Here is a 12215-nt window from a genome sequence, read left to right on the forward strand (position 1 = left end):
AGACAAACTACACTTTCATTGCATAGCATTTTTGTCCCTAAAACAATTTTGTTTTCTATGCATTTTAATGGGTAAAAAAGAGGGAAAAAAATAGAAAAAAAAACTACATTATTTCTCATTTTTACCAATTTAAGTTTAAAAATAAAAAGTGCTACTGTAGATAAAAAACACAAATTTTGTTTGGCTATTTCGACCATTTATCACGAAAAACTTAGATTACGGTAAGTTCATGTCACAATTTATGGTGAGGATATTTGATTCTGAAACAATCCTACAGTGTGTATTTTTCACTATGAACTGAGAAAATAAAAGTATTTTTAATGGTAAAAATCTATTTTATTGGCTCAGGGAAGATATATTTCACCAATTAGAGCTGTAGCAGATAGTGTCTAAGATGTGCACAGGAGCAAGCCCAATCGTGCATAGTTGTGCTTCAGTTACAAGATGTATCAAGATCTACGTCCTCGTGGCTTAGATGAAGCCACAGAGGACATAGATATATTGTAGCTGAGGCTAAAGTGTACCTTGCCTTCTGTAGCAGTTTTCCATTTTTCCACTAAATGTATCATTATTAGGATGCACACACACAGCCTAATAATAATAATAATGAATAGGAGTAGGGACCATAGGAATCATGAGAGCTTCATGCAGTCCTGAGGGAAAGCGACTGAAGACACTTCACAATCAATAAAGGGAACTGTTATAGAAAGTTGTCATATTTTTACCTGTATAGATATTGACCCAGATTCCTTGCGATTTGTCAAGAAACTTGATATGGATAAATTCAAGTCCATGCTGCCACTGTCAGCTGTTGATCCCATTCCAGAATCAGAGTCTAGTTCTTTTGGAGTTTCAGTTTCTCCTGACTGAGAGAATTCCACATTCTTCTTCTCTTCTTCAGCTTTGACAACACTTATACTAGGCACACTGACTGGAGATTCATCTACTCTGGCAGGAATACTTTCTTTGGAATTCACAACATCATCCTGGGGTAGACTTTGGATGGATTCTTTATCAGATTGTGGAGGTGAAGATGTAGTTTCATCAGAAAGATCCTTTACGGCATCATCGGGAACTCTACTGACATCCTCTTTTTGGTCATCAACTGTAATAACAGGCAGAGATGGGGCAAGTCCTTCATCGGCATTTACGTGGTTTATTTCAGCTGCCTCTTCAGATATCTGGCCATTTGGAATATCGGTAGTAGTGCTTACATCAGAAAGATCTTCTTTCTTTTTCTGGCTTCCATCACCCACAGGCAAGACCTCTGGTGTCTCAGATTTTGTTTCAGGAGGAACTTCAGGTTCTCCTGGAATATTTTCAGAAACTTCTTTGGAGACAACAGTAACCGCTTCAGTTATATTGTCCACTATCTGATCAGACTTTTCATCAACTAATACTTCAACTACACCATTCTCCTTAGCATGTGGTTCTGGCAACTGCTCCTCTAGAGGTTCCTTAGGAATCTCATCTGTAGACTCAGGAATGATCTCATTTGGCAAAGATATGGTCTCAGTTTTTTCACTTTCTGGTTTTCCTTCATTTTTAACATCTCCCTCTTCAGATTTGGGTACAAGCTCTGTAAGCTTAGGTTCTGCAGGTAGTGGATGATCTTCAGTTACCTGTGTTTTTTCTTCTGGAACAGTAGGAGTTTCTGCTGGTTCTGGTATTACAGTAGCTGGGACAGTCACTATTACATCAGCACCTTCTTTATTTTCTTTCACATCTTCCTCCTTCACAGGTACGGAGGTCTTTTCAGCATCTGGCTTCTCATCTTCTTTCTTAGAAACCTCTGGACTGATAGGCTTCTGTATGTCTGGAGGTTCCTCCACTTTCACTTTAGTAGGTTCTATTACGCTTTCCTTATTTAAGGTCTTATCCTCCTCCACAATGACAGCAGGTTTCTCAGACACGGTTTCTAGCGTTGATGTATTCTGGGAAAGTTTGTCATCTTCTAAGCTTGCGATGCTAAGGTCTGAAGAAGCCCGTTTACTATCTGGAACAGGCTAATAAAAATAATGGCGAAAAAATAAATAAACAAGGAAACAGATATATATAATGCATTAATTAGGAATAATTGAATGCATTTACATCCATATACTATAATAACCTTATTCTGCCTTTGTAAAGTCCCCAAACAGTAAGGGCAGCCAGTACAGTACATTGTTTGGCGTCATGGTTCTTGGTACAAACTTTTCAGCGTTGTCATACTATGGGTATCTTTATTACACACTGAGGGGGTAGGAACTGGGAAAAAAAGATGATGAGACCCTGTAGTGCTGGCCATAAAGAGGAAAATGTGGATGTACATTGCTCTTTGGGTGGAGGATGATGATGCATTAACGGCCCATTTCCACTAGCGCGGAAACCGCTGCGATTCCGCAGAGTTTCCCCGCACACGAAACGCATGGGGAAACTCTGCCATAGAGGAGAATGGCGCCGCCGGCCAAATCGCTTACCCTAGCGATTCGGCCGGAACCCTGCCGCAGAATTCGCTCGGGAGGCTGCGATTCCCATAGCCGTGCATGGCACGGCTCATGGGATTCGCCTGCGATCCCGCCCACCCACTCAGTGCCGGCGCACGTCTCGCAGACGCACGCCGCACTAGTGGAAACGTGCCCTTAAGCTCAAGCACTGGGTAACTGCTCTGATAGTTGGGTTTGATCAGAGCTTTACTGAGATTACTCCACTATACTAATGAGGAGGAGAGGAGGGATATTGCTGGATGTAAATACAGTCAGCCTTCTAAGAGGTCTGTCTATACTTGATTCATTTTATCTAAACTTTAGGTACACTTTAAGTTGCATAAGGGCTGTTTCACACTATCAGCATTTTGAGCTTTATTTAAATCACTAGCGTTTTTAAAAGCACTGTAAAAACGATTGTGTAATGAAATCCTTTGTGTAATGAAATCCTATGTTAGTGTTCTCACATGATCAATGAATTTTCTTTCAAATTGCAAACGTGGGTCCTGCACCATTTTCTGGTCGACTGTGCTTCACTGCAAAGTACAGGTAAAACGCAAATCGCTTTAAAAGGGTTTTGAACCGCGATTCTGTGTTTTTCAAGCAAATTTGCTTTAAAAGACATTCAGTTCCGAGTCAAAAAGTACACTATACGTTTGTCTGCACACACAAAATCGCAAATCAAAAACGCTTTCAAAACTAAATCTAAACTAAAACTAAAAACTTAACTATATTGCTCACAAAAGTGCTTAGAGATTGCGATTTGCAGTGTGAACAAGGCCTAAATGCACAGATATGAATGATTAGGAGGTGCCTGCTGCCTGTTTTCTATTTTGTGTCCAGTAGGTTTTATAATGAATTCACTTTTACATCTGTGATGGGCACAGGATGCCAGTCGCCAGAATTTGCCTTCCGCATTCTATGTGGTGCTTCCAACTTTCATTTTTCAGTTGAGATGCACATGAAACAAGAAATGTCTAAACGCTATAAGTAAAAGCAGAAATACTTTGCTAACAAGTATTTCTCCAAAAGAGTTACACTATGTTAATTGAAGACTGTTTACCAGTAATCTTCTCACTAATACCACTACAGATGGCAATAGCTGGCTAATGAAAGAGGAGAGGGATGAAAGGGCGGGCACAATGCAACTATGGTCCAGTCTCATTACATAGACATAAAAAAGATATAGTATTGAAGTTTACACTATGGCCTGTTATTCAATTCACTTTTCCCAAGTTTTTTCCTAGGTCAGTGATGGCTAACCTTGGCACTCCAGCTGTGACAAAACTACAAATCCCATCATGCCTCTGACTCCCCGATGTATGCTTAGAGCTGTCAGAGTATTGCAATGCCTCATGGGAGTTGTAGTTCCACCACAGCTGGAGTGCCAAGGTTAGCCATCACTGCCCTAGGTGATATTTTCACACCTTATCAATAAAATGTCCTTTAAAGCGAACCTGAGGTGGGTTTGAAGAATGCTATTAGGACACAGAGGCTGGTTCTGCATACTATCTCCAGCCTCTGTGTCTGTACTGTGTCCCCCTTGTCTCCCCCCCCCCCCACTGCACTCTGCTGTTCCCCATAAAAAAAAAACCGCCATGCTAGCGACAAGCGGCTTGTCACTAGCATGACTTTTTTTACAAGAGCTTTTTAAGCGCTAGTGATTTTAAAAAGCTCTTGCTAATGCAATGCTATGGGGGATTTTTACAAAATCACATCACTCCAGTGAGAACACACACATAGGATTACATTAGCAAGAGCTTTGAGACAGGGAACAAACTGTCTCAGTTTTCTGCGCGCGTTTTTCTGCATACTTTTTCTGTACACCAAGTGTGTTTCTATGCAGGAAAACGCACTCGTTTTTTTCACAGCAGCTAATGTAATTGATAGAGAAAACTGACAGAATGTGCACAGTCATTATGCAGAATGTCAATTTTTTTTTCTGCGTGCAAAAAACATATCAAGTATGAACTAGCCCATTGATGAACATGAGTTTTCAGTTTTTCTGTGCAGAAAACGTGCACGAAAACAGTGAAGTATGTTCCCTGCCTTAAAATCACTCAGATAAACTCTTGTAGTGTGAATTTAAGGTCAGATCTTAGTTCTCAAAAAGGCAAAAAGCAGTCCCTTCCTAGGAGTTTGCAATCCGGTTCTCCCTACAGCTTTTTTGCATAGACAGAATCCTCCATCTCTCCCTCTATCTGTATCAGCATACATCTGGGATGAGATTTGAGACACTTCCTGTTACTGCCTCATGAATCCATTGAAAGCCCTTCACTTTTAGGATCACATTAACATTTGCATTACTGGTACTTGTTTAAGAAAAAAGTGTAGCAAAAACCATGGCGTAAACATAGGACAAGTGTGTTTTTCTGTATAAGGAATGATTAAAGAAATTAAAGGTAAAGTAATTAAAGCAGGTTTTATTTTGAAAAAAACAACTCCTTGGCAATCTTAAAAGAGAATTCTTAGTGTCATTTGGCTGGATATTCAACAAAACAACTGTGAAAATTACACTTCCTGAAACCAGCTAGCTGACTCGCATCTGAATTGCCGGTTTCAAGAGCAATAGTGTTATTGTTACAGACAAAACTAAGGCTGGGGTTCGGCCAGGAAGTGGTTAATCATTGTTAAAAGATAGCTGATGTACATGGACATTCTGAAAGTCCATTTTAACTCGTACCACAGTACACAGGGTTTTCAATCATAGAGCTGCTGCTTAAAGTTAATTTCAAAGCATTTTGTAAGTGGGGGGAAAAACCATATTGAAAGATAATTTGCAACAAGGGACCAGGAGATAAGTCACTTAACACATCCTCACGTTTCGCTTTACGTGCATTCTGCTTCGCCAAAGTAGTTAAAATTCTTGGGTCGTCTCCTGACATGCAACTTACAGGACCAGAAGCTGGCTTATCACCTGACCAAAATGCAAAGGTTTGACCATGATCTTCAAAGAAAGTTCGGAGCAGCCAATTAGGGGTTCTGCCTCAACTATGATATCTTCTGCTTCAAAAATCATGTAGTCGGGGTAATATTTCTAGCAAGTGCTTGGTAACCATATGGTCCCAGAATCAGTTGTGTTTGGAGGAAAGGTAAGCAGTGTGGAAGAAGAGTGGGCAGAGAAGGGGAGAAGTTGTGTATGGACCGACTTTAATAAAATTACTGGTTCTTCCATAAACTGAATTCGTAGTCCACGTATAGTCATAGTTCACTTATCTTCCATACTAAATGAACACATTATGGACAGCTCGTAGAAACATGAGAATTCTATAAAAAGCGACACACTAACCAGAGAGCTCTCTGCCTCATCTTCTTCTTCCTCTTCCTTAGACTCTTCCACTTCCTCTAACACTTCAGCCTTGGCCTCTGCAATCAGTTCTCGCACAGGCTTGTTGGAATTTACCACCGACACAAATGGGTGCTGTAGACAGAGATTCAAATTTAAATCGGTAACATGCATCAGATGCATCAGTGGCAGACAGAGAACATGTATGCTTCCTCTCACCTGCAGCAATTGGGCAGTGGTCCAGCGGGCATCAATATTCTTTTCTAAGCATTTCTTCAAAAAGTCATTAAAATCTCTTGACCTAACACAAAGAAAATCAAAGACAGACATTGCTTTGTTCATTCTTAAATACTCAGCGTAGGCAGTTTTATATGGATTTAAGAGAACATTCTTTTACATGACTTATGAACAAATGTATTTTTTCTAAGAAAAAACAAACAAAAAGCGGTTTTCTTACAGCCAGCCTATCACGTTGTAAGTCTCTAGTATAGAGGTGGGGTCTGAGAGAGACTGAGGGTAGTGGGAGTGAGCCGATAGCTCCATGTCACTAGGGAAGACATACGGATAAGCTTATATTACAATTAGTAGCCAGGCACTTTACTTTTACTGTTTGCAAAAATAGGTTTTGTTTTATACAAAACTGCATACCGTACATCAAAGAGGAAAGCCCCAATTTTGGATGTTAAAGGGAAAGGGTCCTTCTATCCAAGGTGAAGTGAAGCCTAAGATCACAGATGAAGTGAGAGACCAAGCTTGTTATGAAGCATTGAGAGGTCCATATACTGCCACTAGTATACTGATTTCATTCCTGCAGCTGTCAGTTCAGATATAGGTTCCAACACCTGCTGTATGTTTTGACAAACACACTTTACAAAGAAATTAATAAAAAAACATCACTACACATTTCTTTAGATGGCAGATTCCACCTGCAGTTTTAAAATCAGCCCAAACAAGTCTCTTCAGAATATGGCGTTACTAAAAAAAAAAAAAAAAAAAAAATAATAATAATAATAAAACAACAACCCTATTTCAACTTCCAAACAAGGAAAATGTCTATAACCAACCTATAGCGTCGATCAGACAGTGATTTGCTACTTCAGCCTGCTGCCACTGGGCCGGAGGCTTCGGGCCATCTCCACAAAGACCACGAGACACAGGAACTCGTTCTTCCCCTCGGCGGTCAACCTCCTCAACGCCCTCCACATACTACCATCAATGCAAGCCCCGACGAGCTGCAGGGCGGTCTGTGCCATGGCGGATCGTTCAACCAACCCTCCAGACTAACCATCTCGGTGTCACACTAGGGACTGTGATGCTTAAGGATGTATAGGGAAATGAAATACTACGTATAGTGGAATTCAATTGTACGGAGCAATGCAATGTGTAGTGGAATGAACTGAAATGTAATGCTAACTCACGCTAACCGATGCCTCTACGGCTCGCTGCTATCTATCTATCTATGCCTCTACCTATGTCTTCTCTCTGAGCCAGATGTATTGTGCCAAAAACAATTCCGGGCATGACCCAGTCATGCTTGGCTAAATAAAGTTTTCTGATTCTGAATTGGGCAGTCCAGCCTGTACATTTATTTCATAAATAGCAAGAAAAATGACTGAAGAAATGCTTGGTAACAACTAGTCCATCTGCCTACTAATGGTCTATACACCGCCAATATTCCTGGTGAGGGTTAATGGGTCAATGTGCAAGCAAATGAAACAAAAATATTTAGATGCCACAAATAAATTTGTAAAAATGTGAACAGAACAGACAGCAAAGCTAGGTTTGGGAGGCTTTCCATGCAGCGGAGATGCTTAGACCTAGGACAATTGTGAATCATTTACATGCACAGGTATTGACAGTTACAAGAGGAAACAAGTAACATTTGAAAAAAAAAAGTAGAAAAAAAATATACCATCTTGAAGGCTGAGCTAGGGTAGGAGGCTCAGATTTTGCAATCTTCAGCAATACTCTCATAGGATTTAATTCATGGTGAGGGGGCTCAATCTGAGCCATTTCTATTAAAGTGACGCCAAGAGACCAAACATCAGCTTTAAAATCATAAGGCCGGTCCTTCGAGGTTTCACACATCACCACTTCCGGGGCCATCCTGGGATGAAGACAGAGGAGTCACATGTGAAGTGCATACAGTGATCAGGGGCAAAAACTAACAATTCAAACACATTTCATTTTGGAGCGGCCACAATATAATCTGGGATGCAGAGCCTATACATTGATTCAGTACTGCTACCTGCACATTGTATAAAGAGGCACTGTTGTGACATAGTAAGATGCAGTTAACTATTTAGGATATCCACTTTTAGATTAAATATCCTGGTGTCCGCATCAGAAACACTTCCCATAGCTATACATTTCTGTATACTGGTAAGTAGCCTCAGTGAGTAATCCCACTCCTGCGGTCAGACTGCGTCATCGCTGGCTGGCTACAACTGGCAGAATTACAGGATCCAGGTGGCAGAGGAGGGCAGTCAGGGACCGATTAACCTGAAGGGGGCTGGAAGAAGCCCCAGGTATGTATAATTTTTTTTCATTTTTTTTAGCTGTCCAAGGTACACTTTAAAGAGGAACTGCAGTGAAAATTTTAAAAAAAGAGCTTCATTTTTACAATGTAATTATTTATAAATGATTTAGTCAATGTTTGCCCATTGTAAAAACTTTCCTCGCCCTGATTTACATTCTGACATTTATCATATGGTGAAATTTTTACTGCTGGCAGGTGATGTCTGTGGAAAGAGATGATGCATTTTTGGAAGTTGTTGCTGTTATTTCCCGCAATGCAACAAGGCTCCCACAGTGTGAAGTCAGCACCCTGTGGGAGGGGTTTCACCACAATATCAGCCATACAGCGCCCCATGATGACCCGTTTGAGAAAAGGAAAGTATTTCTCATTGGAAAAGGGGTATCAGCTACTGATTGGGATGAAGTTCAATCCTTGGTCACAGTACCTCTTTAAGTATATGTCCAATAACAGCTTTAACTACTTTTAGTACTCGTTAGGCAGTGGCAATTGATCTTTTACCTTTGTATTTTCCTGAGTTGGTGCAGTTGGGCACAATTTACAATCAACTATTAATACAAGAGTATGTAAAACAAAGCTAATGCAATGAAGGAAGGGTGTGAAACAATAAAGCACTTACCAATACGGAGTGCCAATGAAGGAATCTCTCCTCTGCAGAGTTCTGGTATTCTTAGCCGACACTCCAAAGTCAGCTACAAAGACAGAAACCACAACACACAACATTATGTGTTTACACTAAGAACAGTGTCATGCTAAGCACTTCCATATGCTGCCCACCACGTTTAATTTCAGGGTGCACAAATTAACTACTCACAGGACTTGTTTACATCACAAATTACACGCCGACATGTCTGCAGACACTACAAAGACTTGGCTCTTGTGTCATGGTGATATTTATCAAGTCAGTGAACCAACCACTACCGTATTTGTGATTACTGTGATAAAAACCTCAGACAACAGGAAAAAAATATAATTTGATCCGCTTCTCAAATAAGCTGTACATAAAACATAGCTTTTCTGGAAGTACATAAAATGAGATCATGCGCAGACAGGAGATGTTCACTATGGGAACACAGTGTGCTGGTTGGCTCATTTAATGACCTGGTAAAGGTGGCCTGTGTTCCCCCTACAGTCCACTAAACAATATTTTAATGCAGTAGACAGGGTTCTCGTAAGCACAGGCTCATTCACTCCTTGCCAATCATGCTACCTCACCCGCTAACTGTTTTTATATGAAAGTAAACCTTAAGTGAAAATAAACTGATGAGAGGGATAATTGTATCTATCCTCCTCGCTTAAATGGCTTTGAGATATCCCACAGTTTTATGTTCTGTTTAAAAACGTAAAAAAAGCAGATTCATGGTTTTGTTGAGTAGATTTTTTTTCTGTTTCACAGAGAGCTAAAATATGTGAACTATTGACCTGTATAGTGACTTTTTTATATCTATGCCCTGCTCTCAGTTCTGTGCCAGGAAAGGGTTTTATGACTAATACCTTATCAGTGAGGGACACTATATTTGACTGGGCTCCAATTAGAGAGAAACTTTCAGTTGAATAGCTGAATATTAACTCTTTCAGGCAGAGAAAGAAGGAACACAGAACACACAATATGTATTTGTTTGCTTGCCACTATCTCATTTTACAAGTTACTTAACGGATGCATGAGACAAATATAATTTACTTACCCGGGGCTACCTCCAGCCTCTAGAAGCCTATGTTTTTCGCTCTGCAGCTCTGCTCTAAGCCAGTCTCCCGGGGTCCCCTCCGTAGCGGTTGGCGACCCGGCAAGGTTGGCAGTTTCTGTGTGCAGACATGTTGCTCTTGGTTAGGCTCCCATTGACCTGCGCAGAATGCTCCCAGCCACGGAAGCGCATCCACAAGCTCTCACATGGGCAGAAAGAGAACCAGGAAGACTGGCTGAAAGCAGAGCTGCAACGAGGGAAACACAGGCTACTAAGGGCTGGAGGAAGCCCCAGGTAAGTAAATCAGTTTTTTTTATGTGCCTCTTGTATCCTTAAAGAGAACCCGAGGTGGGATTTAATTATGTTAGTGGGGCACAGAGGCTGGTTGTGTACACTAAGACCAGCCTCCGTTGCCCCATGTCCCCCCTGCGCGCCGCTATACCCCCGCAGTGCTGGCGACACGCAGCGTGTCGCCAGCACAATGTTTACCTATGTGCTGTCTGTTAGCGCCGCTCCCCCGCATCGGCGCTAGGGTTGCAACGGTATGAAAATTCACGGTATGATAACCGTCAAAAAAAATACCACGGTATGACGGTATTACGGTATACGGTATTGCGCAATTATTCTCATTACAATTACCCTTATAAAAATGAGAAAAGGTCAACGTTGAACAAACTCTTCTTTATTAAATCATTAATGGTTAGGGTCCTCCTGTCATGCTTGAAATATTTACTCTTCTAAATGTCAAAAAAAAAAAATACCAAAAGTAAATCTCATTCTCCCGTGTCACATGACTGCCTATGGCAGAGAGGGCAGACAATAAGGCCATTTGAAAGCACAGTAGGTTAATATGTCTGCTTCTATGAATCAGGAAGTAGAAACTGTGCAGATTTATTTTAGGATTTGTATCAGCTGTAACAAAGAAAGAAATTGCTGTTGCATATCTTTGAGCAGAGAGGAGGACGTTTTGAGTTCAGGTCCACTTCAAAAATGCTGGTGGTACACTTTACTATACACCTTAAAGTGTACCAGAGACGCAGCATAGTGAAAGTTTTATATATACCTGCGGCTTCCTCCAGCCCCATCATGCGCACAGATCCCTCCCACGCCGCCATCCTCAGCCTTTTCTATTGCTGGTATTGAGTACGGTAACTTGAGCCAGTCGCGGCCAGTCTGAGCATGCGCAGTGCGTTCTCTACAGCGGAGAATAATACTACGCAGGCGTAGTACTATTTTCTGCAAGAGATGGAGGGAGCGCACTGCGCATGCGTAAAACTGCCCGCGACTGGCCGAAGTTACTGGACTCAGTAACAGCGATAGAAAAGGCTGAGGATGGCAGCGTGGGAGGGATCTGTGCGCATGATGGGGCTGGAGGAAGCCGCAGGTATATATAAAACTTTCACTATGCTGCGTCTCTGGTTTCCTTTAAAGGATACCAGAGCTGAAAAATAAAATGCAAATGGGTGGAGCGGACATGAATTAGGTGAAGTCCTGGGCTAAGCCACTGCGGACGATTTCTTTAAAAAGTAGGGGGACAGAGTAGAACAGGGGGGAGCGATGGGCATGAGGACACGTGACATCACACAAACACACGTACATCAGGCAGACATCACACACAACACACACACACACCAATCCGGCAGGCAGACATCCATCCATCCATCCGGCAGGCAGACATCCATCCATCAGGCAGACATCACACACACACATGCCATACATATACACACTAGCTGCATTCATACAAACACAGCACCTCTCACACAGCAACACTGCTTATCTGGTGTCATAAGCTTCAGCTCCTCAAGTGCAGTGCGTCTCTCACTCCTTCTCCCGGGCGGGCGGCATACTCATTTTCATGGGGGAGGAGAGCTGGACATTCCTTTGAACACTGATCTGTATCAGTGTTTATGTCAGCTTTGCAGTGGGGGGGGGGAAGGCAGGGGGCTGCGTGCATCTAGCAGGAGGGAGAACGGGCTGTAGCCTTTTCTCATTGGCCGTATTTATTTAGCAGGAATGACCTGGTGACTCCCCCTCTACCTTTGTGGTACAGTCCACAATAAAAAGAAACCACAAGCAGATACATTGCCGGGGAAATAGATCTCCGTGTGCGCTCCAGCCGTGTCCGCGTCATCACAGGACGCGCATCACCACCCAGCTCCTGCACTCATGTCGGCAAGCCTCCCGCAATCAGAAACTAGCTTTAGGAGCTTGCCTTCGTTACAAAGGGAGACACAGAGCAGGACAAT

General features: G+C 42.0%; 1 protein-coding gene across 2 annotated transcripts in view; it reads right to left on the reverse strand.

Annotated features, from left to right (window-relative positions):
- Positions 1 to 12215, reverse strand: part of SLK (STE20 like kinase) — a 124739-nt gene that overhangs the window by 46476 nt on the left and 66048 nt on the right. For both annotated transcript variants that reach the window (XM_068256717.1, XM_068256718.1), the window contains exons 5-9: positions 8907 to 8979; positions 7664 to 7858; positions 5971 to 6052; positions 5755 to 5886; positions 726 to 2006 (exon numbers count right to left, since the gene is read on the reverse strand). In XM_068256717.1, the coding sequence (XP_068112818.1) occupies positions 726 to 2006; positions 5755 to 5886; positions 5971 to 6052; positions 7664 to 7858; positions 8907 to 8979 (1763 nt within the window). The remainder of the gene's footprint in view (positions 1 to 725; positions 2007 to 5754; positions 5887 to 5970; positions 6053 to 7663; positions 7859 to 8906; positions 8980 to 12215) is intronic.

This window comes from Hyperolius riggenbachi, chromosome 10, assembly GCF_040937935.1.
Source record: "Hyperolius riggenbachi isolate aHypRig1 chromosome 10, aHypRig1.pri, whole genome shotgun sequence".
Lineage (NCBI taxonomy): Eukaryota > Metazoa > Chordata > Amphibia > Anura > Hyperoliidae > Hyperolius > Hyperolius riggenbachi.